This window comes from Salmo salar, chromosome 06 (genome assembly GCF_965601325.2).
Source record: "Salmo salar chromosome 06, fSalSal1, whole genome shotgun sequence".
Taxonomy (NCBI): Eukaryota; Metazoa; Chordata; class Actinopteri; order Salmoniformes; family Salmonidae; genus Salmo; species Salmo salar.
The window spans coordinates 68,853,211-68,879,403 of record NC_138296.1 but is presented as its reverse complement, the minus strand read 5'-3'; the positions used below and the strand labels follow the sequence as shown (position 1 = coordinate 68,879,403).

At 46.1% G+C, this 26,193-nt stretch overlaps 1 protein-coding gene across 3 annotated transcripts; it reads left to right on the top strand.

The window, feature by feature from the left end:
* cad (carbamoyl-phosphate synthetase 2, aspartate transcarbamylase, and dihydroorotase) lies at positions 1 to 25,012 on the top strand. 3 transcript variants are annotated; one of them, XM_014205279.3, is made up of 43 exons: positions 1 to 1,050; positions 1,941 to 2,080; positions 2,215 to 2,344; positions 2,479 to 2,621; positions 2,854 to 2,995; positions 3,221 to 3,392; positions 3,939 to 4,124; positions 6,244 to 6,353; positions 6,431 to 6,573; positions 6,700 to 6,831; positions 7,043 to 7,276; positions 7,454 to 7,675; positions 8,371 to 8,559; positions 9,177 to 9,301; positions 9,407 to 9,540; positions 9,706 to 9,818; positions 9,905 to 10,155; positions 10,441 to 10,687; positions 10,784 to 10,882; positions 11,105 to 11,329; positions 12,929 to 13,111; positions 13,300 to 13,518; positions 13,693 to 13,860; positions 13,953 to 14,135; positions 14,233 to 14,337; positions 14,465 to 14,710; positions 14,841 to 14,922; positions 15,097 to 15,263; positions 15,418 to 15,582; positions 15,672 to 15,803; positions 16,152 to 16,353; positions 17,418 to 17,608; positions 17,767 to 18,003; positions 18,136 to 18,274; positions 19,043 to 19,099; positions 19,544 to 19,719; positions 20,196 to 20,270; positions 22,974 to 23,186; positions 23,382 to 23,507; positions 23,771 to 23,926; positions 24,074 to 24,175; positions 24,262 to 24,356; positions 24,474 to 25,012. In XM_014205279.3, exons 1-43 carry the CDS (start codon positions 969 to 971, stop codon positions 24,571 to 24,573), a joined length of 6,738 nt encoding a protein of 2,245 aa, XP_014060754.2. In that variant the 5' UTR covers positions 1 to 968; the 3' UTR covers positions 24,574 to 25,012. The 3 variants fall into 3 exon arrangements, with proteins under 3 accessions (XP_014060754.2, XP_014060753.2, XP_014060756.2); XM_014205278.3 differs by having other exon boundaries at positions 19,040 to 19,099; XM_014205281.3 differs by lacking the exon at positions 19,043 to 19,099.
* Positions 25,013 to 26,193: the final 1,181 nt, after the last annotated feature.

Sequence of the window (26,193 nt, the reverse complement as noted above, 5' to 3'; positions counted from 1 at the left end):
GCACATTCATCTTCTGCACATCTACCATTCCAGTGTTTAATTGCTATATTGTAATTACTTCGCCACCATGGCCTATTTATTGCCTTAACTTACCTAATTTGCACTCACTGTATATAGACTTTTTGTTTTCTTTTGTTCTACTGTATTATTGACTGTATGTTTTGTTTATTCCATGTGTAACTGTGTTGTTGTATGTGTCGAATTGCTACGCTTTATCTTGGTCAGGTCGCAGTTGCAAATCAGAACATGTTCTCAACTAGCCTACCTGGTTAAATAAAGGTGAAATAAATAAATAAATACTGTCTCAGCCATGTTACCACACTTGTGACTACTCCCTTCTCATTGCGCCTGAGGACCTCGCTGTCCCCACCCTTTCCTGGATCTTATACAGGTGTCTTCTCTTTCTCTCCATGGTTCTAAAATCCCCCATGGGAAAAATGAATGATGTGAATACAATGAAAAAATGTATTGATATGTAATACTGTTATTACTGTTGCAATAAAATAAAATACAAATAAATGAATATATAAATTAGAAATGAATGACGAAAAATCGATTGGAACAATTTCCGTGTTTGACCGCTAGGGTTTATGGGTATTATGACGTTTTCACTGTGGGGTTCTATGTAAACACGGTGAGGTCGCTGAAAAGTTCCACACTGTTAGTGCGGCATGCGGGTCTAGCGCTCAGTTTTCGGCATACAACATTTCTCCATATCGTTTTTGACGCTTTATTTTGTTTGCAAATAAACCAACACAATAATTTGTCTTCCTTTTAACTTAGCCATTTTTCAAGCAAGATTTTTGCTCGCGCATCCTCATTAACATCTGGCCAGCGTGTGTTTCACGTGGGCAAGCATTGCGGAACTGAAGCATCGATCAGACAAAAGCTGGTACTGCTTCCCATAATCGAATCGAAGACTGCGTTGATTCTGTACAATTACACTATTGACAATTTTATTTAAAAAAATGGCAACCCTGATTTTAGAAGATGGGACCACGTTCAAGGGCCGCCTTTTCGGGGCAAATGCGTCAGTGTCTGGTGAAGTTGGTAAGTCGTATTTTATGAGGAGAAAGCTATTTAGCCCATCGCATTGCAACATCTGTCTACTGTAGTTATGTTATAATTTATACAGGTATTCTAATGGGTAACGTTAACTACCTATATGTTACCCACAAAGTCAAATTGTATAGCCAAACGCAGCTCTATTCACCCAACACTCTTGCCGGTGTGTGCCTAGTGGTCTGCATGTAACCCCCAAAGTTGCGCGTGCCCTGTAGTAGTATGACCCATAACCTCTGACCCCTTCATTTATCCTTATTTCCGCTAAGCATTTTAGCTAACCCTGTTCCTAACCATAACCTAATTCTCCTAACCTGCTACGAAAAGTAACTTCTGGTCATAGCTGTATTCAACCTAATCAGATCTCAATTTCAGTCAGTTTGAACAACTTATGAACATGTTTCTCCTATATTGTCCTTGCTGTTTATTTATTTTGTATTATTTAACCTTTATTTAACTAGGCAAGTTAGTTAAGAACAAATACAATGATGGCATACCCGGCAAGACGTGGACAGCGCTGGGCCAGTTGTGTGCCCCCCTATGGGACTCCCAATCACGGCCGTATGTGATACAGCCTAGATTCGAACCAGGGTAGTCTCTTGCACTGAGATGCAGTGCCTTAGACCACTGCGCCACTCGAGAGCCCACCGCTGTACCGTGTCCCATACATTGTAATGGAGATGTAGCTAGCATTAATTTAGATTGTAAGGTCTATTTCTTTCAATCCACGTGTACTAATAAATGGAGCACAGTGCACATTTCCAAAGTTCAAGTTGCATCACCTTTTTCAAAATGTGCCAAATCTGAATTGAAGTACTTCTCACTAATTTGCCCTTTGCAATGAAAACTGAAAAGTTGACCTGATGATTGTTTTCCAGTGTTCCAGACAGGCATGGTTGGCTACCCAGAGGCCCTGACTGACCCGTCCTACACGTGTCAGATCCTCACCCTCACCTACCCTCTGCAGGGAAACTATGGTATACCCCAGGATGAGGAGGGCGACTTTGGACTCAGCAAGGTGGGTGGAGTTGGCATGTAGTCAGCGTTTCACAGAAGCGTCCCAACAGAAATAGTGAGTGGAGAAAAGTATATTGCCCTCGTTGACCCCCAAGCACCTGTTTGAATGTAATGTTCTATTGTTTTCCCCCCCAGTGGTTTGAGTCTTCTAAGATCCACGCTGCAGCCCTCATCGTCGGAGAGGTTTCCCAGAACCCCAGCCACTGGAGCTCAGCCATGTCTCTGGACCAGTGGCTCAAACAGCAGGGCATCCCCGGTCTAGAGGGTCAGTAGAGTTATCATTCTAAACATCCTAGTACTGTATCAAATGTTGTCTGAATATGTGTTTTGATATGTGCTGTCTACAGTAGAGCCTCTACAATAGAGGTTGCAGTTAATGCGCTTGCTGTGACACTGTAGGAGTTGACACCCGTCGTCTGACCAAGAAGATCCGTGAGAAGGGTACAATGCTGGGGAAGCTGGTGGTGGACGGAACGCCCGAGGCCCACGTTCCATTTGACGACCCTGACCAGAGGAACCTTGTCAAGGAGGTGTCCATGAAGGTACGGCGTTGCTATGTTTAAGCTTGACCTTGTCACGCTTTTCTAGTGTTACGATCCTGAAACCTCCTCAATCAAATGCCAATTGTTTTGTGTGGATTGCATAACACTGAATCTGTAGCTTAACACATTGCATGTCGTTGGGGTTAGGGTTAGTGCCTATCTCACCACAGTGGATAGGCAGATGCCTAATCCTTCTCAGGATGTAAGTACCTTTTCTGTCTGTGTTGAGCAGGAGCCCCGGGTGTTCAACCCCAGTGGTGCTGTCAGGATCACAGCTGTAGACTGTGGCATTAAGTACAACCAGATCCGCTGCCTGTGTCAGAGAGGGGCCTGTGTCACCGTGGTGCCCTGGGATCACCCACTGGACAGCACAGGTTAGTCACAGCTAGTTACTGCACTGGGTTCCATATACGATTCAGAGATGACTCCCTGTTCCCTTGTTTTGCCTCTTATCTCTCCCCTGCCTTAATCTTTACCTTGGCGCATCTGACCTGCAAAGTTAGTTCCAGCCATGATGTCATGAAGTTCTATTGTATGTGAAATGGTTTGTATTATAATATTTATTTTGGCTATGCTGACAAAGTTGTGGTCCTTTTCAGATTTTGATGGGCTGTTCATCAGCAACGGCCCTGGGGACCCCCAGTTCTGTAAGGAGACCATAAACAACGTGAGGAAGGTGGTGTGTGTGGACAACCCCAAGCCTGTGTTTGGTATCTGCCTGGGCAACCAGCTTCTCTCCCTCGCCATCGGGGCAAAAACCTACAAAATGAAGTTAGTACAGGGCACTACACGGTTGTCCTGACTTGTCACTCTCTCTTTCTGCCTCCTCAGGTCTTAAGTTCTGCTTACTGTCTTTGTTTGGTTTCAAAGAGGACAAAGCCAGTGGTGCTGACTGTTTGTGTTATTGTTTGGCCCCCTCCCTCAGATGTCAGTTCTTCCCAGGCCCCTCTTTATTTTTATGGGAGTGTTCTGGTGTGAAATGAGCTTTTCTTCTTAGCGCAGCAGTTTGGACATAGCCTAGTGCATTGCTAGGGTGCTGGAAAGGCCTGGTTTGTTTTTGGTAAGACTCCTGGGATTGTTACTTTGTTAGCATTCCGTTAGTCTCAAGGCCAGATGAGATGCCAGCTTCCTTTTGTCCCTCTGGAATGCCATGCAGTCAGTCAGTGGAAAGCAGAACAGTTTAGAGGGTTTAAAGCAAGACCTTTACACTGTGCAGGTGTCAAGTAAGGATTCTGCAGGAGCACTATGAATCTGCATCTGGAATAGAGCTCAACCATTGAAGAATAGAATTTGACTAAAAACACTTGTCTGTTTCAGGTATGGGAACCGTGGCCATAACCAGCCCTGTATCCACAAGGGCACAGATCGCTGTTTCATCACATCTCAGAACCATGGCTTTGCTGTGGATCCCCTGACCCTGCCACTGGGCTGGGACGTGCTCTTCACCAACGCCAATGACCAGACCAGTGAGGGCATCGTGCACAACACCAAACACCTATTCAGGTACCATCAACCAATGGGAACTCATGCGCTGCTTCCAGCCTTTCAACTTGTTTGAAGGCCCAATGCAGCCATTTTTTACATCAAAACATTTCTGGGTAACACTTTAAATATACACTGCTCAAAAAAATAAAGGGAACACTTAAACAACACAATGTAACTCCAAGTCAATCACACTTCTGTGAAATCAAACTGTCCACTTAGGAAGCAACACTGATTGACAATAAATTTCACATGCTGTTGTGCAAATGAAATAGACAACAGGTGGAAATTATAGGCAATTAGCAAGACACCCCCAATAAAGGAGTGGTTCTGCAGGTGGGGACCACAGACCACTTCTCAGTTCCTATGCTTCCTGGCTGATGTTTTGGTCACTTTTGAATGCTGGCAGTGCTTTCACTCTAGTGGTAGCATGAGACGGAGTCTACAACCCACACAAGTGGCTCAGGTAGTGCAGCTCATCCAGGATGGCACATCAACGCGAGCTGTGGCAAGAAGGTTTGCTGTGTCTGTCAGCGTAGTGTCCAGAGCATGGAGGCGCTACCAGGAGACAGGCCAGTACATCAGGAGACGTGGAGGAGGCCGTAGGAGGGCAACAACCCAGCAGCAGGACCGCTACCTCCGCCTTTGTGCAAGGAGGAGCAGGAGAAGCACTGCCAGAGCCCTGCAAAATGACCTCCAGCAGGCCACAAATGTGCATGTGTCTGCTCAAATGGTCAGAAACAGACTCCATGAGGGTGGTATGAGGGCCCGACGTCCACAGGTGGGGGTTGAGCTTACAGCCCAACACCGTGCCGGACGTTTGGCATTTGCCAGAGAACACCAAGATTGGCAAATTCACCACTGGCGCCCTGTGCTCTTCACAGATGAAAGCAGGTTCACACTGAGCACGTGACAGACGTGACAAAGTCTGGAGACGCCGTGGAGAACGTTCTGCTGCCTGCAACACCCTCCAGCATGACCGGTTTGGCGGTGGGTCAGTCATGGTGTGGGGTGGCATTTCTTTGGGGGGCCGCACAGCCCTCCATGTGCTAGCCAGAGGTAGCCTGACTGCCATTAGGTACCGAGATGAGATCCTCAGACCCCTTGTGAGACCATATGCTGGTGCGGTTGGCCCTGGGTTCCTCCTAATGCAAGACAATGCTAGACCTCATGTGGCTGGAGTGTGTCAGCAGTTCCTGCAAGAGGAAGGCATTGATGCTATGGACTGGCCCGCCCGTTCCCCAGACCTGAATCCAATTGAGCACATCTGGGACATCATGTCTCGCTCCATCCACCAACACCACGTTGCACCACAGACTGTCCAGGAGTTGGCGGATGCTTTAGTCCAGGTCTGGGAGGAGATCCCTCAGGAGACCATCTGCCACCTCATCAGGAGCATGCCCAGGCGTTGTAGGGAGGTCATACAGGCACGTGGAGGCCACACACACTACTGAGCCTAATTTTGACTTGTTTTAAGGACATTACATCAAAGTTGGATCAGCCTGTAGTGTGGTTTTCCACTTTAATTTTGGGTGTGACTCCAAATCCAGACCTCCATGGGTTAATAAATTGGATTTCCATTGATTTATTTTTGTGTGATTTTGTTGTCAGCACATTCAACTATGTAAAGAAAAAAGTATTTAATAAGATTATTTATTTCATTCAGATCTAGGATGTGTTGTTTAAGTGTTCCCTTTATTTTTTGGAGCAGTATATTAAAATGGGCAAAAATAGCTTTTGAGACAAACTTTCTCAAGCAAGAATTTCGCTAAGACAGTTTTCCCCTCCCAGACTATCTGGCAGAGAGGTTTGGAACTCTTTTTGTTATTGGACCATTAACCATTTTACCGCATGGTGAAGTCACCGTGGAAAGCCGAAACTCCTGCCAATGCAAACCTCTTGATTAGAAGGTCCTGTGTATATTGTATTTTCAACCAGCAACTATCAGGAAATAACACTGATCAAATGTTTTCACGCTTTTACAGTGTTTTCATCAGCTGTTATACAATATGATACAAAACACAGGAAAACAGAATTGACTGCACTAGGCCTTTAATTGGAAAAGATGGTAGACCTCAAAAGGACCCTCCAAGATACAGGAAGTTGAAAACCAGATATTGCTTTACCCATGTCATTCCAGTGTCCAGTTCCACCCAGAGCACATGGCAGGCCCCACTGACCTGGTCAGTCTGTTTGATGTGTTTCTGGACACAGTCAGAGACCACAAGGAGGGCAAGAGTGGCAAACCAGGTAAGACGTGTTCATCTCAACTGTTCTTACATATGTATTCCACATTAGGGTATGGTAACACCTCTCCCTTCCTCTAGTGAAGCAGAGACTAACAGAGCACCTGACCTATCCTGGATCTACCAATCCGGAGGAATTTATTCGGCCACGCAAAGTCCTAATCCTGGGTTCTGGAGGCCTCTCCATTGGACAGGCTGGGGAGTTTGACTACTCTGGCTCTCAGGTGAGACACACTACCAACCCCAGTGAAGACCCAACAGCAGGTGTCAGGAGCAGTATCATTTAAGAGTATTTGAACTAATCAGACACTTCTATGTCCGTCCCCCCCCCCGTCCCCCCCCCCCCCAAGGCCATAAAAGCATTGAAGGAGGAGAACATTCAGACTGTGCTCATCAACCCCAACATCGCCACGGTGCAAACCTCCAAGGGTCTTGCTGACAAGGTTTACTTCCTTCCTCTCACCGCGGAGTATGTCACTCAGGTAAGGAAGGAGGTGCTAATGGAATGTCCACTGCTCCCTGCGCCATCCTCCAGTCACTGATTTCTGATCAGTGCTCAACAAGCAAAGCATGTGTATTACATCTCTCAGGTACTCAGAACTGATAGAAGATCAGTAAGGCGCATGGTTGACCTACGGGTGATATTCATTCAATGAGTGAGATCTGACCCTCTGCCCTATTTCGCCTGTCCAGGTGATAAAGAATGAGCGTCCAGACGGGGTCCTCCTGACCTTCGGGGGGCAGACTGCTCTGAACTGCGGGGTGCAGCTGACCAAGAGGGGAGTCCTGAAGAAGTATGCGGTGCGCGTGCTGGGGACGCCGGTGGCTTCCATCGAGATGACTGAGGACAGGAAGATCTTTGTGGAGAAGATGGAGGAGATCAATGAACACGTGGCGCCCAGCGAGGCCGCTGTGTCTGTGGAGCAGGTAAGGAGAAGGGCTTGGGACAAATGTCACACACACTCCTTCTCACACACACATTGACCCATACTGATTGTCACTTGTACGTTGATTGGAATCAGCCTGTTAATCTGTTTGACTGTTGTGGGCTTTTGCTTTTTGATGTGTATTTTGATGTGTTCTGGTCTTTTCTGTGTGTCCTAGGCGGTGGCGGCTGCAGAGCGTATTGGCTACCCTGTCCTGGTGCGCTCGGCCTTTGCCCTGGGCGGACTGGGCTCTGGCTTTGCCAACAACAGGGAGGAGTTGACCTCCCTGGTGACATCTGCCTTCGCCCACACTTCCCAGGTCCTAGTGGACAAGTCCCTGAAGGGCTGGAAAGAGATTGAGTATGAGGTGGTCAGAGACGCCTACGACAACTGTATCACCGTAAGTAGAGGGACATCACTATGCATATATTTGTTACTATGTAAGTACTATGTACAGGTAACTGCCAAAATAAAGGAAACGCCAACATAAAGTGTCTTAATAGCCAGAACGGCTTCAATAGGCCTTTGCATAGATTGGAACTCTATTGGAGGGATGCGACACCATTCTCCCACAAGAAATTCCATAATCTGGTGTTTTGTTGATGGATGTGGAAAACACTGTCTCAGGCGCCAATCCAGAATCTCCTGTAAGTGTTCAATTGGGTTGAGATCTGGTGACTGAAACAGCCATGGCATATGGTTTACATCGTTTTCATGCTCAACAAACCATTCGGTGACCACTCGTTCCCTGTGGATGGGGGCAATGTCATCCTATCGGGGCATAGCCATGGTAGCCCAAAGAAATGGCCTGTCCAGCATTTTTTATACATGACCCTAAGCATGATGGGATCTTAATTGCACCAGCTTTTTAATATACTTTGTATCCCTCATTCACTCCAGTGTTTCTGTTATTTTGGCAGTTACCTGTATATTTGTTACTATACGTTTGTTTTCCAATTGTATTATGCATTTGACTGTTACGGCTCATCTTTAGAGTTTATACGTCATTATTTGTTTAAACGTGAAGCTTCCTTTATCAAGCAAGTTGAAAAAGCAAGAATGTGATTAAAGTGTTGAGTGTTTTCTATCCTGTAGGTATGTAACATGGAGAACATTGACCCTCTGGGTATCCACACTGGGGAGTCCATCGTGGTGGCGCCCAGTCAGACGCTCAACGACTATGAGTACAACATGTTGAGGAACACCGCCATCAAGGTCATCAGACACCTAGGCATCGTGGGAGAGTGTAACATCCAGTACGCCCTCAACCCTGAGTCTGAGCAGGTAATGGTCCATACTGACATTGTGATCGTTTATACTAGTGTTAACCCTCCGAAACATCAGTGTTTCCCATAAATTGTGTCCACTGCAAAGAAAATGTATATTTCGGGATGGTTAAATGTTTTCAATGTGAACTTAAACGACTAAAACCAGATATAAAGTATGTAGAAAAGATAATGGAGCTATATATTTTTAAACAAGATCATCTTTGAGAACTTATCACCTAAATAAAAGCTAGACAGTCAGGGAGAATCTAAAATGTCATGGCAAGGGGCCCCCATTTGATTTTTGTTATAATTGAGTCACTCAGATAGCATAAGAACACAGCTTAAGCATGGCAAAATGTGTAGAATTGCAGGAAACATGCTTTAAAACAGTAAAATTGTATTTTTGCCCCATGACAAAATGTTTAGAATTCCAGGAAATTAGATTTAAAACACCAACATTTTGTCTCTGCAGCCAAGAGAAGGGCCTCTAAAACCACGCCATTGCCTACGCCCCCCCACCCCCTAACTTTGTCACGGCTGAAAAAAATCTTTGGGAGGAAACGCTGAATGTGTTCTGATACTTTAAAATGTTTCTACTGTATTGCAATCTAAATCAGTGTTTTTGTGCTGCAGTACTACATCATTGAGGTGAATGCCCGTCTGTCTCGGAGCTCAGCTCTAGCCAGTAAAGCTACAGGATATCCCCTGGCCTACGTGGCTGCCAAGCTGGGATTGGGCATCCCACTACCTGTCCTCAAGTGAGTTTATTCACGTTTTGTGGCCTGATGTCAGGTTAAGAATTGCATTTTGACACTGATCTACTAATACCACGGTTCTAACAGGTAATGTTTGTTATTGTACAGGAACTCTGTGACCAACCAGACCACGGCTAACTTTGAGCCCAGTCTGGACTACTGTGTGGTGAAGGTCCCTCGCTGGGATCTCAGCAAGTTTCTGCGCGTCAGCACCAAGATAGGTAGCTCTATGAAGAGCGTAGGTAAGAGGACAAGCACTTTTTTATTAATGATCTAGTTTGGGAGCAGCAGAGTGCTCTATCTGCCTGCTGTCTGTGGGGACAGATGATGCTACCACCACTTGGGTTGCATTGCAAGTTCACACAAAGGAGTTGGTTAACACAGTTTTTGTCTGTGACCTTTTGTAGGAGAGGTGATGGCCATCGGCCGCAGCTTTGAGGAAGCCTTCCAGAAGGCTCTGCGGATGGTGGATGAGAACTGTGTGGGCTTTGACCACACCATCAAACCAGTGTCTGACGAGGTAAGCTCACTCACCTTTTTTTATTTTTTTTACCTGTCTTTTTCCTCTTTGCTGCATTTTATGTGAACTGTTCTGTGGTCTTACAGGAGCTGCAGACCCCAACAGACAAACGTATCTTTGTTCTGGCGGCTGCTCTCAGGGCAGGCTATACAGTGGACCGCCTTTACGACCTAACCAAGATCGACCGCTGGTTCCTCCACAAAATGAAGAACATCGCGGACCATGAGAAGGTGCTGGAGTCGTACAACCAGGACGAGAGCGCCATGCCTCTGGAGGTGATGAGGAAAGCCAAGCAGCTGGGCTTCTCAGACAAACAGATCGCCCTGGCTGTGCAGAGGTACAGTACTGTGATACTCCTGAGAATGGTAGCCTATTGTTCACGTTTCAAAACCTCATTAAAAGTTGAGGCTGGTACATGAAAAACATACAAAATAAATGAGAGATTCTTCATTGATACGATGACGAGTCTGAATGGGACGCAGTCTGTCTGGGTTATGTTTTGTGTCTCTGGGTTCAGTTCCTCAGAGCAGTGAGGGCAACAACAAAAAAACTTGGTTTGAAATGTCTGTTTTTAAAATAAACTTGTCTGAACTCTGACCTTTAAACCTATGTCTCTCTCCAGTACGGAGCTGGCGGTGAGGAAGATGCGTCGTGATTGGAGCATCCTGCCTGTGGTGAAGCAGATCGACACTGTGGCGGCGGAGTGGCCCGCCCACACCAACTACCTGTACCTGACCTATAACGGTACGGAAAGCGACCTGGTCTTTGGAGATCCCCATGTCATAGTCATCGGCTCTGGGGTTTACCGCATCGGCAGCAGTGTGGAGTTTGACTGGTGCGCTGTGGGCTGCATCATGGAACTCAGGAAGGTAAGTCGATTTCTGCTTTGTGCACAATAGCTCTCATTTATTAGAAGAATGTTGAACAAAAGCTGATATTGTCATGTTTTGATGATTTTTCTTTAGATGGGCTATAAAACCATCATGGTGAACTATAACCCAGAGACTGTCAGCACAGACTACGACATGTGTGACCGTCTCTACTTCGACGAGATCTCCTTCGAGGTAAGGGTGCTCGACTGATGGCTTAGTCCCAACTCTCTTTCAAACATTTTTATTTTGTAGTTTTTTTGTCATACAATAATCAACATTCAAAGGTCCGAACTTACTTGATCTAATGCTTTTATCACCTGAGCAAAGGGCCTCAACACCTCGCCATCAAACCCTGTTTCATGCATGGTATGTTTCCATAACCATAAAGCTCCATTGTCTGCTCCCCTCCTCCAGGTTGTGATGGACATCTATGAGATGGAGAACCCAGAGGGAGTGATCTTGTCCATGGGGGGCCAGCTGCCCAACAACATCGCCATGTCCCTCCACAGGCAGCAGTGTCGTATATTGGGCACCTCCCCGGAGTTCATCGACTCTGCTGAGAACAGGTTTAAGTTCTCCCGCATGCTGGACACCATCGGCATCAGCCAGCCCCTGTGGAAGGAACTCACTGAGATTGAGGTCAGCACAGAACAGGGCTTCTAATCCATTTTGAATTTCAAAACAGTAATGAAGAGGTTATAGGTCTTGGTTGCAGATGAGTCAATCTCAAGTTGGATAGAAATTGTGACACAATATCCCATTACGACAAAGTAAAAATGTTTTTAGGAATGTTTGCAAATGTATTGAAAATGAAATACAGAAATATCTCATTTACATAAGTATTCACACCCCTGAGTCAATACATGTTAGAATCACATTTGGCAGCGATTACAGCTGTGTGTCTTTAAAAGCTTTGCACACCTGGATTATACAATATTTGCACATTATTATTTTTTAAATTCTTCAAGCTCTGTCAGCTGGTTGTTGGTCATTGCTAGACAGCCATTTTCAAGTCCTGCCATAGACTTAAGCCGATTTTTAAGTCAAAACCATAACTAGGCCACTCAGGAACATTCAATGTCGTCTTGGTAAGCAAGCCCCGTGTATATTTGGTCTTGTGTTTTAGCTTATTGTCCTCCTGAAAGTTGAATTTGTCTCCTCAGTGTCTGTTGGAAAGCAGACTGGACCAGATTTTCTTCTAGGATTTTGCCTGTGCTTGGCTTTATTGTATATTTAGTAAAAAACATATATTTTATTTTATCCTACAAAACTCCCTAGTCCTTGCTGATGACAAGCATACCCATAACATGATGCAGCCACCATCATGCTTGAAAATATGAAGAGTGGTACTCTGTAATGTGTTGTTGGATTAGCCCCAAACATAATGCTTCGTTTTCAGAACTGAGGTTTTTTTCGTGCCACATTTTTTGCAGTTTTACTTCAGTGCCTTATTGTAAGCAGGATGCATGTTATGGAATATTTAAAAAATCTGTACATGCTTTCTTCTTTTCATTCTGTCATTTAGGTTAGTATTGTGGAGGAACTACAGTGTTGTTGATCCATCGTGAGAAGATGATAACTATCACAGCCATTAAACTGTGTAACTGTTTTAAAGTCACCATTGGCCTCAATGTGAAATCCCTGAGCGGTTTCCTTCCTCTCCGGCAACTATCTTTATAGTGACTGGGTGTATTGATACACCATCCAAAGTGTAATAACTTAACCGTGCTCAAAGGGATATTCAGAGTCAGTTTTTTCTCTGCCCTTTGCGAGACATTGGAAAACCTCCCTGGTCTTTGTGGTTGAATCTGTGTTTTAAATTCACTGCTCGACTTAGGGACCTTACAGATAATTGTATGTGTGGGGTACAGAGATGAGGTAGTCATTTAAAAATCATGTTAAACACTTATTACATACAGAGTGAGTCCATGCAGCATATTATGTGACAGAGTTAAGCAATAGTTTTTATCTCCTAAACCTATTTAGGCTTGCCATGACAAAGGGGTTGAGTACTGATTGCCTCGAGACGTTTCAGATTTGCATTTTTATTAATTTGTAAAAATGTCTAAACATAATTCCACTCTGACATTGTGTGTGTGTGTAGGCCAGTGACACAAAAGCTACATTTAATCAATTTTAAATTCAGGCTCTAACACAACAAAATGTGGCAATAGTCAAGGGGTGTGAATACTTTCTGAAGGCACAGTATGTTATATTGTATCCTCCTCTCCTCACCAGTCAGCCATGAAGTTCTGTGAGACTGCGGGCTACCCCTGCCTGGTGCGTCCCTCCTACGTGCTGAGTGGAGCGGCCATGAACGTGGCGTACACAGACAGCGACCTGGAGAAGTACCTCAGCAGCGCTGTGGCCGTGTCCAAGGAATACCCCGTGGTCATCTCAAAGTTCATCCAGGAGGCCAAGGTACGTCTTGGGAAATTCTTTACTACTTAGATTGAAATGCCTTACTGCTTTGTCATTTTAAAGGGATAATTCACTTATTTTCAATTTGCAAAAAAAAAAAAAAGGTGAACTATCCCTTTTTTAAATATCATGATAGCTCCTTCAGTCAACTATAGTCTGGACCTGACTGGCGTCTCTCTTTGTTCCAGGAAATAGACGTGGACGCGGTGGCGTGCGACGGCGTGGTGATGGCCATCGCCGTATCGGAGCATGTGGAGAACGCCGGGGTGCACTCTGGGGACGCCACCCTGGTCACGCCCCCCCAGGACATCAACCAGAAGACCATGGAGCGTATCAAGATGATCGTCCATGCAATCGGACAGGAACTGCAGGTCACCGGGCCCTTTAACCTGCAACTCATCGCTAAGGTAAAGTCTAAAGGACATTTTTTTGGTTTTTGGAGTTTCAAATCAGCGGTTGACAACCAATAACATGCCAAACAGATAATAACCCACAACCATACAAGTGGGTTTCTGTTCCCTGTGGGATTTCCAATGGCTGTCCGGTTGCCTTTAATTGCAACAAATGTGTTTTCTGGACAGGATGACCAGCTGAAGGTGATCGAGTGCAACGTCCGAGTCTCCCGCTCCTTCCCATTCGTCTCAAAGACTCTGGGAGTGGATCTGGTCGCCCTGGCAACGCGCGTCATCATGGGAGAGAAGATGGAGCCCGTGGGCCTGATGAAAGGAGTGGGCATCGTGGGCGTCAAGGTAACCCAACTGAGGAGTCCACAACTGTAAAATACTCCAGTTGAATTATTGTTTCACCGATCATACACCAACTTGGATATGTTATCTCTTAGGTCCCCCAGTTCTCGTTCTCTCGTCTGGCCGGGGCTGATGTGGTGCTGGGGGTAGAGATGACCAGTACTGGGGAGGTGGCCTGCTTTGGCGAGAACAGATACGAGGCCTATCTGAAGGCCATGCTCAGCACAGGCTTCAAGATCCCCAAGAAGAACATTCTGCTGTCCATTGGCAGTTACAAGGTACACTAGACTGACTATAATACAATGAGCTAAACGTTTTCATGGAAATTCATTTCGCGAGGCCAGCGGTACATAAATATTAATTGAATCTTTGCAGAACAAGAGTGAGCTGCTGCCTACTGTTCAGGCGCTGGAGAGTCTGGGCTATGACCTGTATGCCAGTCTGGGGACTGCTGACTTCTACACTGAGCATGGAGTCAAGGTACAATACATCTAGGATGAGTGGGCTCTTCTCAACAGGATCCCAGAATGAGCAATTTTCAATTCACAACGTTACTTTCAATTTACTTCCTGAATTTTACCGAATTGTTTTGTTCGGTCTCTTTCAGGTGATGGCGGTGGACTGGCCATTTGGGGAGGAGGAGAGCGACTGCCCCAACAAGGACAAGCAGAGGAACATCTTGGAATACCTAGAGGACCACCACTTTGACATGGTCATCAACCTCTCCATGAGGAACTCCGGAGGCCGACGCCTTTCCTCCTTCGTCACCAAGGGTTACCGCACCCGCCGCATGGCCATCGACTACTCCGTGCCCCTCATCATTGACATCAAGTGCACCAAGCTGTTTGTCCAGGTAGGTTAGTTAGATGATGGGATGGGATGTTAGATGGGATGTTAGCCACTGCTGATGTTTGACGTAGCTGTGTTGATTCTACATAGATTGTTGACTGTCCTGACTGAAGCACGTGCTCCTGTAATTGTAGGCGCTGCGTCTGGTTGGCGGCTTCCCGCCTGTCAAGACTCACGTGGACTGTATGACGTCACAGAAGTTGATTCGCCTGCCTGGTAAGCAGTAAGGCTTGGGCTGTGCTAAAAAGTAAAGTCTGTTCATTTCAAATATAAGCACCTTGTGTTCTTCCTGTATTTGGACAATACATGATAGCTCCTTCAGTCAACCTGTGGAACTGCAGTGTTTCTGAACAGTACTCATCGAGTCCCCCCCCCTGTCCCCGGTGCCAGGTCTGATAGATGTGCACGTCCACCTGCGGGAGCCGGGTGCCACCCACAAGGAGGATTTCTCCTCGGGCACAGCGGCTGCCCTGGCAGGGGGCGTCACCATGGTGTGTGCCATGCCCAACACGGCACCTGCCATAATCGACCCCAGCTCCTTCGCCATGGTCCAGAAGGTAATGAGAGGATAGTCATTAAGACATTTACCACTGGATATTTGAAATTAGTCTGTTCCAAAACCTTAAATGATGCCTATTTATAAAATGGGCCAAATCAGTACCTGACGGTTTACTCGTGAGCTGTTCCTCTGTTTTGTCCCTGTCGTCTCAGCTTGCCAAGGCAGGGTGTCGGTGTGACTATGCCCTTTACGTCGGAGCGGCTTCAGACAACTCCACCATCTTGTCCTCCATCGCTAACTCCGCCGCTGGGCTGAAGATGTATCTGAACGACACCTACTCCACTCTGAAGATGGACAACGTCTCAATGTGGATGGAGGTAGGTATCGACTGAATGAGGTCGTTGATGGGTCGTTCACATTGATCTGTTTGAGCTGACCAGTTGCGCTTTCTCTTTGCGTGAACTAGCACTTTGAGAAGTGGCCCAAGCACCTGCCAATCGTGGCACACGCAGAGAAGCAGACTGTGGCAGCCGTCTTGATGGTGGCCCAGCTGTACCAGAGAGCTGTTCATATCTGCCATGTGGCCAAGAAGGAGGAGGTAAGATGGCCGCCTGGAACATCACATACAGATATATAGCACTGTTTTGCCTTGATGTGTTGCCCGTTCGTTGTCTCCAGAGTGAATGAGGTGTCAATCGAGGCACGCAGAAACCTCGTAGTTGTGTGTTTTTTTTGGAAGGAGTCCTCACTGATTGCTTTCATTAAGATAAACTGCAAGAACATACACCTGTAGCTAGAGGAAAGAACGATCTAACAAATGAGCTATGTGTCATTTGAAGTGATTCATTTTAAGGCCAACACATCAGAACACACATAAGATAAAGAAAGAACCATGTTCTCTAGTATGTAATGAATTGGCATCTATTCCACCCTTCCCTTCCCCCAGATCCTGATCATCCGCGCAGCCAAGCAGAAGGGCATCCAGGTGACGTGTGAGGTAGCGCCCCACCACCTCTTCCTGTGTGAGGAGAACGTGGTGGACATCGGGGGCGGCCGGGCACAGGTCCGCCCCATGCTGGGCACCCGGGAGGACATGGAGGCCCTCTGGGAACACCTGGACATCATTGACTGCTTCGCAACCGACCACGGTGAGTAGGGCTACACCATAAATCCAGATTTATAGTTTACTCCGTTTGTCATATCTTCTGCCCTGCGCCTTCTGTCTACAAACACCAAGCCCCGCCCCCTATTACTCAAGCAGGCAGCACAGTTCCTCCATACATTTTTCCATAGGCTTTGTTCAACGGACCTTGGTGGAGTTGGTGCCTACTATTAGATTCACTCTAGTCTGCAGGCTGCTCTAGCTAAGTCAATTCATGCAGTCAAAATATTTAACCAAAAAAGAACAATGCTGCTTTTCACTTTGCTTCTTTATATAAATCCACATGTTTTCGGTATTATACTATTAGTTTGTGTAGCTATTTATCTCTCTGCAAAACACTAGTTAGTCTGGGCAAGCTGCTCATGTACCTACCACAGGAGGCTGCTGAGGGGAGGACGGCTCATAATAATGGCTGGAATGGAGTCAAACACATGGAAACCATGTGTTCGTGTTCTATTCCGTTCTAGCTATTAATGAGCCGTCCTCCCCAATTAAGGGGCTACCTGCCTCCTGCGGTGCCAAAAATGTTTTTGTTAGCTGCTAATACTAATCGCTAATAAGCTAGCTAAAATGTACTGTGCTAGGGCAAATGTGTCTAGCAAACGTTAGCCCTAATACAGGCAGCTACTACTAGTGGTGTAGATCAACATGCTTGTGCAGCGGCATGTTCTGAATCAGAGGAATAGAATAAGTATATTCTAAAATCTTTGTCAATGTAACATCTATTCAACTGTTATTTGGGTCCCCTGGGAAACACTGACCAACACTCCTACCTGGCTTTAAAAAAAAAAGTGTTGTCTTGCCAAACAGCACTGTATTCCAAGTTCTTACTTTATTACAACCATATAATTTCTATGATTCCTGATGTTTTGATCTGTAACGCAAGTAAAATATATATATATTTAGATTTTTTTTATTTTTGTCCATATCGTGAAGACCTAATAGTGAGGTCTCCATTAACCCCTACTTGGTTTTTTTATCACACAGTTAGAAGATGAGTGTTGCCATACAACAGTTGTGATATTTCTGTGTGTTTTGGCTAACTCACAGCCCCCCATTCAGTGGAGGAGAAGAACTCAGAGAAGCCCCCCCCAGGTTACCCCGGCCTTGAGACCATGCTGCCCCTTCTCCTCACCGCCGTCAGCGATGGGCGCCTCACCATCGACGATATCATCAAGCGCCTGTACGACAACCCCCGCAAAATTTTCTCCCTTCCCGCACAGGACAACACCTATGTAGAGGTAGGCACACGCCAATGACAGTTTTTAACCATGTAAAATGGGCAACATGGCGAGGATTTATGTCCTTGGGTTTCCACGTTGAAATACAAAGAGGGATTGAAAAGATGATCAATGTTTTGGCTTTTCAAGAACATTCTACACCTGCTGTCTCCCACCAGGTGGACCTGGAGCAGGAGTGGGTTATCCCCAAACACATGCAGTTCACCAAGTCCAAGTGGACGCCCTTTGAAGGCATGAAGGTGAAGGGCAAGGTCCGCAGAGTGGTGCTCAGAGGAGAGGTGGCCTACATCGACGGACAGGTGCTGGTCCCTCCTGGCTATGGGGAGGATGTGAAGACTTGGCCTGCACCCCTCCACCTCATCCAGCCCCCTGAGCCAGTGAAAGAAGTCCCAAAGGTACAGTCCCACCCCTTTCAGCTCCGCCCAGTCACGTTAGTGTGCGGATACAGTAATATGTGCTTATGTAGCATAGTAGCAAGCATTGTCCGTGGCACTAAGGCTGTTGTGTGTCTTTTGTGTGTGTGGCAGACCCCAGAGCACCCCCGGCTGACCCCTCCGTGTGAGGTCATCCGTACATGCGCCCAGAGTCCTCGCCGTTCCGCTGGGGACGGCCGCTACATGCTCCCGCCTCGCGTTCACAGGTCCTCCGACCCAGGCATGCCCCCAGGTACTACAGCCTCAATGTTTTCTCTTGCCTAACCGAGCTCTTGCTTGTGGTGGCAAAGTGCTGTGTGAATGTCCGTTTCAATAAATGGTATATTCACTGTCCATTTACAGGTTTTAGGACGATGCACACAAAATGGCACTTGGATGTCATTGGTAAACCTTTTAGTCTATATCATGAACCCACTGATCATGTGATTTTTCTTTAAGCACACTGTATATGAGGCGTTTGAGAAAGCGAAGTTCGTATAACGAGTGATTCCACTGTCTCTACCGTAGGCTGCATGGTCATCATGACCGATTTGATTGGCTGAGTACATTTGCTGATTAAATGAAATGTCTAAATCTAGTGCTCCACCTATAGCTCACTCTGATGCTAAAGACCTGGGACTGTGCTTTATCGATGGATACAAGTGTATTGTTGAGACAGGAATGAAGGAACTATAAAAGCCTTTTTGTTTTGGTTGGCCATTTGCTATACTCTTCACCCATTACTAAGACTGTACGATCACAGCCCCACATCAATGTGAAATCAATGATGTAAGTTGTTTTGATTCTCACATTTATTAAGATGAACTGTCTTTGTAAGAAACAATGGATTGATGAAATGATACTCAGTGCCGTATCAATCTCAAACGTATTTATAACCCACTGACGTTAGCTTTGAATATGTCAGTACACTGGCTAATTGCTGTAGTATTGTCTAAATACCACAGTTTTGTATCATCTCTAACACTTGTGTTCTAACGTTTTGTCATGAAATTCTAAGCAGCTGAAGATTCAAGGGCGAGAGCATTAAGAAGAGCATTTGAAGAAGGTTTCAGAGAAGGTTTGAAGCTTGACGTAGCTCAGCTGTTACGCATAATACATTTCCTGCTCTGCTGTCGTTCAGGCTGTTTGGCGTAATATTCTGGCAGACCATTTCAATGGAGTTATACTGGCAGCTGCTTTGAATACCTGTGTGTCATGGAATACTTGGTTGTAGAGATGCTAGAAAAAGGTTGCAATTCCGTTCCTTCTCATTAGTTGCTGCACTACCCATGTCGCTTTGCTCTGAGCCGACTGCTTTCCTAGTGCTTGGATCGCTTTGAAAGAAAACGCGTTGAAATACGGTGTAATAATCAGTGCTTTTCAGGTGTTTGTCGTGTTTCATCCTCAGGAAATAGAAAAGACTGCCATCCTTTTAAGAGACTTTGCTAAAACAATTCATATTAACACGTGTTCTATTTTTTTCCTGTGGTATTTGAAGCATTTGGTGTTCCTCTGTCCCCAGAGATGGCCCCTGCAGCTGGGGACAGTTACAGCCATCCCCCTCCCCTGGCCAGGATCCTGTCCCCCCGGGCTGAGGCAGCGGCAGGGCAGCCCCTGGCCCACCTCCAGACCTCCCCGCTGCTCCACCCCCTAGTGGGACAACACGTCCTCTCTGTCAGGCAGTTCAGCAAGGAACAGGTACTCTACACCAGTGTTTCCCAACCCTGGTCCTCAAGTACTCCCAACAGTACACCTTTTTACTGTAACCTGATTCAACTTGTCAACTAATCATCAAGCCCTCAATGAGTTGGAGGGGTTTGTTAAGGGCTACAACAAAACTATACTGTTGGGGGGTACTGGAGGACCAGGGCTGGGAAACGCTGCTTTACACACATAGCCAGGGACATTATTTACTAAATAACTTTTTTATATATATATATATATATATATATACATACATACATACATACATACATACATACATACATACATACATACATACATACATACATACATACATACATACATACATACATACATACATACATACGGTACGCAATTAAGGTCACAGTTATGGAAACTTATTTCTATATATTTATTATTATTTTTGTATTAATTTTTTTTAATTTTTTTTGTAAAATATTTGTTTTTTTTCTTGTAACTCTTTATTTCAGATCTCTCACATGTTTAACGTGGCCCATACTCTTCGCCTGATGGTTCAGAAAGAGAGAAGCCTTGACATCCTGAAGGTAAGAATTCTTTCCTTTTTGTTTAAAACTCTGATTAATCTAAAGAACAACCGTGTGAGTATTTCTGTGATTTGTCACAGTATAAATTGCAGGAGAGAAGCTCATTTCAGAGTAGCCGGTCAGGCTGTTCCATTAAGCCCAGTGTTGAGTCACCCAGGGTTTGAGTAATCTGCAGGACTTCCGGAGGCAGCATAGTCCTTCAGCTTAAACGTACAGGAGCAGGTGTGTTGTATAAAATGACAACAAAACAACTCCCGGAAATGATTACTCACATAGGAGTTGATGACATCACCTGATCCAGAATGGAATACAAGCAACACCTGCCACCTGTGTGCATCTATGCCTAAAGACCTCATAAAACGAGCTATCTGAATGTCTCAAGGTGTGCCGCTGTTAGTAAATCTCAGTTGTAAGAATATATTCGGGGGGGGGGGGGGAATATATATATATATATATATATATATATATCAGCAAAAAAAGAAATAGCCCTTTTTCAGGACCCTGTCTTTCAAAGATAATTCGTAAAAATCCAAATAACTTCACAGATCTTCATTGTAAATGGTTTAAACACTGTTTCCCATGCTTGTTCAATGAACCATAAACAATTAATGAACATGCACCTGTGGAACGGTCGTTAAGACACTAACAGCTTACAGACGGTAGGCAATTAAGGTCACAGTTATGGAAACTTAGGACACTAAGAGGCCTCTCTACTGACTCTGAAAAACACCAAAAGAAAGATGCCCAGGGTCCCTGCTCATCTCCGTGAACGTGCCTTATGCATGCTGCAAGGAGGTATGACGATTGCGGATGTGGATGTGGCCAGGGCAATAAGTTGCATTGTCCGTACTGTGAGACTCCTAAGACAGCGCTACAGGGAGACTGGACGGACAGCTGATCGTCCTCGTAGTGGCAGACCACGTGTAACAACACCTGCACAGGATCGGTACATCCAAACATCACACCTGCGGGACAAGTACAGGATGGCAACAACAGCTGCCCGAGTTACACCAGGAACGCACAATCCCTCCATCAGTGCTCAGACTGTCCGCAATAGGCTGAGAGAGGCTGGACTGAGGGCTTGTAGGCCTGTTGTAAGGCAGGTCCTCACCAGACATCACCGGCAACAACGTCGCCTATGGTCACAAACCCACCGTCACTAGACCAGACAGGACTGGCGAAAAAGTGCTCTTCGCTAACGAGTCGCGGTTTTGTCTCACCAGGGGTGATGGTCGGATTCGCGCTTATCGTCGAAGGAATGAGCGTTACACCGAGGCCTGTACTCTGGAGCGGGATCGATTTGGAGGTGGAGGGTCCGTCATGGTCTGGGGCGGTGTGTCACAGCATCATCGGACTGAGCTTGTTGTCATTGCAGGCAATCTCAACGCTGCGCGTTACAGGGAAGACATCCTCCTCCCTCATGTGGTACCCTTCCTGCAGGTTCATCCTGACATGACCCTCCAGCATGACAATGCCACCAGCAATACTGCTCATTCTGTGTGTGATTTCCTGCAAGACGGGAATGTCAGTGTTCTGCCATGGCCAGCGAAGAGCCCGGATCTCAATCCCATTGAGCACGTCTGGGACCTGGGTGAGGGCTAGGGCCATTCCCCCCAGAAATGTCCAGGAACTTGCAGGTGCCTTGGTGGAAGAGTGGGGTACCATCTGACAGCAAGAACTGGCAAATCTGGTACAGTCCATGAAGAGGAGATGCACTGCAGTACTTAATGCAGTTGGTGGCCACACCAGATACTGACTGTTACTTTTGATTTTGACCCCCTCTTTGTTCAGGGACACATTATTCAATTTCTGTTAGTCACATGTCTGTGGAACTTGTTCAGTTTATGTCTCAGTTGTTGAATCTTGTTATGTTCATACAAATAATTACACATGTTAAGTTTGCTGAAAATAAACGCAGTTGACAGTGAGAGGGCATTTCTTTTTTTGCTGAGTTTATAAACGCAACATGCAACATTTTCAGATTTTACTGAGTTATAAGGAAATCAGTCAATTTAAATCAGTTCATTAGGCCCTAATCTATGGATTTCACATGACTGGACAGGGGTGCAGACATGGGTGGGCCTGGGAGGGCATAGGCAGGTGAAGAAGCCGGATGTGGAGGTCCTGGGCTGGCGTGGTTACACGTGGTCTGCGGTTGTGAGGCCGATTTGACGTTGCTGCCCAATTCTCTAAAATGGCGTTGGAGGTGGCTTATAGTAGAGAAATTGACATTAAATTCTCTGGCAACAGCTCTGGTGGAAGTTCCTGCAGTCGTCATACCAATTGCACGCTCCCTCAACTTGAGACATGACAAAACTGCACATTTTTAAAGTGGCCTTTTATTGTCCCCAGCACAAGGTGCACCCGTGTAATGAACATGCTTTTTATTCAGCTTCTTGATATGCCATACCTGTCAGGTGGATGGATTATCTTGGAAAAGGAGAAATGCTCACCAACAGGGATGTAAACACATTTTGTGCATGAACTTTGAGAGAAATAAGCTTTGTGTGTATGGAACATTTCTGGCCTTTTTTGTTTCAGCTCATGAAACATGGGAACAACACTTTGCATGTTGTGTTTATATTTGTGTTCAGTGTAGAAATGCTGTGTGCCCTGAAATGCCTGAATGCTGTGCTCAAAGATGGATCTGGTGTACGCTAGTCTGTATTCTTTGTCTTAGACCCCTGTGTGTTACTCTCTCAGGGTAAGGTGATGGCGTCCATGTTCTACGAGGTCAGCACGCGCACCAGTAGTTCGTTTGCGGCGGCAATGCAGCGTCTGGGTGGCTCCGTGGTCCATTTCTGCGAGGCCACCTCCTCGTCGCAGAAGGGCGAGTCTCTGGCGGACTCGGTCCAGACCATGAGCTGCTACGCTGACGTCCTGGTGCTACGACACCCCACGCCAGGAGCCGTGGAGGTGAGCACCGGTGTCGATACGCCGCCTTACAACTTCACTTGAAAACTTGTCATGTTCATTAAGGCAAGATATTCTGAGAGAACACTTTGAAAAAGAGGTGCTACCACCTAAACACTGACCGCAAACCTTGTTGTCAGTTTGAGTGAGAAGATGTGTCGGATACAGCCGAGCAAGTACGTTTATTTCCACCTGTAGGCTGCAGCGAGGCACTGCCGGAAGCCAGTCATCAACGCTGGGGACGGGGTCGGGGAGCACCCCACTCAGGCCCTGCTGGATGTGTTCACCATCAGAGAGGAGCTGGGTACGGTCAACGGCATGACGGTGAGACCTCAACACACCCATCTCCCCTTCAGGGATGATGGTCATGTCTTCGCAGCAGTACTAGTGCTAATACCAATTTAGAAGTGTAAACAGCGCAGTATTTTTTTTATTTTTTTTTACGGTAATGCAAACAGAAAGCTGTAAGATCTGGAACCTGACTGTGTATGTTGTGATGGCAGCCTGCCTTTTTTAAGTTAACATAGCCAATGGCCCTCCAGGCTTCATCCAGGTGTCCTGACTCTTGTCTCTCTCGATGTTTGTAGATCACCATGGTAGGGGACCTGAAGCATGGCCGCACAGTGCATTCCTTGGCCAGGCTGCTCACCCAGTACAGGATCACTCTGCGCTACGTCGCCCCAAAGAATCTCCACATGCCCTCCGAGATCATTGACTTTGTGGCCTCCAAAGGCATCAAGCAGGTGGGTGGATCACATGGGTTTTTTTGTAGTAAAGCTGATGGCTTTGTATCTAAATCTCAATGGCACTGCTGCTGGTATGTAGGTGTACTTCACACATTGAATGCACTACATAAAGCACTAAACTACTGTATGTTCTTGTGACTGCAGGAAGAGTTTGAGAGCATCGAGGAGGCCCTGCCTGACACTGACGTCCTCTACATGACCAGGATTCAGAAGGAGAGATTTTCCTCAGAGGAAGAGTACAAAGCGGTAAGGAGATGGGATGGGGTTTCACTAACCTGTGAGGCATTAGTGTTTGATCAGTGCTAAAGGACCCTTGTTTTTTTTTCCTGCAGTGCTTCGGTCAGTTCATCCTCACCCCACACATCATGACTGGAGCGAAGAAGAAGATGGTGGTGATGCATCCTCTACCGAGAGTCAATGAGATCAGGTACGGATGTTCCCCTAGATTACAACGGATCTCTCTTCATTATACTTCCTTTGATTCACTAATGTTCGCAGTCTTAAGCGGGATGATTTGTTTTCATGTTGACTTTCTCTCTTGCAGTGCGGAGGTGGACACTGATCCTCGTGCTGCCTACTTCCGGCAGGCTGAGAACGGCATGTACATCCGCATGGCCCTCCTGGCCACTGTGCTGGGCAGATGATTGGTAGATAGTTGGACACACCCCACTGTTGGGACTGCGAGACCAAAATGGACCAAATGTATTAAGGTCTCAGAGTGAGGGGGCAATACTGGTGATCACAATGATGAAACCACTTCAACAGTCTATATACAGTCACATGTTTAGTGAGTACTCCTCTTCAACCCTGGTATTTCTCCCGGAATTAATTAGTATTATCACTTAACAACAATTACTGTTACATGTTACAGATATCGGTATGTAGTTCATAGAATACTTTATTTTTGTATCACTGACTGGAGTCGTCTGTGGTGTTGATTGTATGGGGGAAAAGGGATACATCCTCCTCATCAAAGGTGGAACCATTGCAGAACATCCTTTTTAAGCGAGAAATAATTATTAAGCTGATTTGTTGGACTCTTTTTAGGTGTTTTATAAATAATAAAATGTGAATGGTTTTGTAGATGGGGTTTATTTTATTAACTACAGGAAATTAAGCTGTTATCATGTGAATGGTTCTACCCAGGTGTGTATTCATTAGTCTGTTGCTGAACCTACACATCGATCAAGATGGTGAAACGCAAGTACAGGGGCAAAGTAGAGGAGCAATCACGGATTACAAAAAGAAAGCCAGCCACATTAGCACACATCAACACCGCCCTACCGTATGAGCTAAACACCTTTTTCTCACGCTTCAAGCACAACGACTGAGCTGCCGAGGAGAACCCCTGAGGGCAATGAGGGCTACTTAATTACGGTCTCCACGAAGGACGTAAGAAAGTTTTGCCTACCGCCCTGACCGATCCACAGACGACGCAATTGCCATTGCACTTGCACACTGCCCTCACCCACTTGGACAAAAGGAATGCATATGTGAGGATGCTATTCATTGAATACAGCTCAGCCTTCAATAACATAGCGCCTTCTAAGCTCACGGCCCTGGGACTGAACTCCTCCCTATGCAATTGGAACCTGGACTTCCTGACGGGCTGCCCCCAGGTGGTGAAGTTAGGCAACATTACCACCTCGACATTGATTCTCAACATGTGGGACCCCACAAGGGTGCGTCATCAGTCCCCTCCTGTATACCCACGACCTCGTGGCCTCACACAGTTCCAACTCCTTCAAGTTTGCTGGTGACACGACAGTAGTAGGCCTTGATTACCAACAACGACAAGACGCCTACAGGGAAGAGGTAGGCACTGACGGCGTGGTGCCAGGTAAACAACCTCCACCAGGACACCTACAACACCAGGTGTCTCAGGAAGGCCAAGAAGATCACCAGGGACCCCAGCTACCGAGCAATGGCCTGTTTCCCAGTTTCCATTACTTCTATAATGCCTGCGTTGGAGCATCATGGCAACAACTGCAAGACTGGCCAATAACCCCCAGACCATCAGGCTGCGGAATAGCCACCACTAGTCAACTACCTTGTCCCCCTCCTGTTCCCTGCGGACATTACCTCCCCCTCAACTAACTTTTTTTAGCCTGCCCCCACCCCAATGGACATTTTGTCATGGCTACAGTTTGGTATGCATATTTTTATTGCATTGTTTTATTTCACTTTGTCCTGCTCAGATCTTAACAATTTCACTGTACGTGTGACTATTTAAACAATGTAATGTTTTTGCAACAGAACGTTTA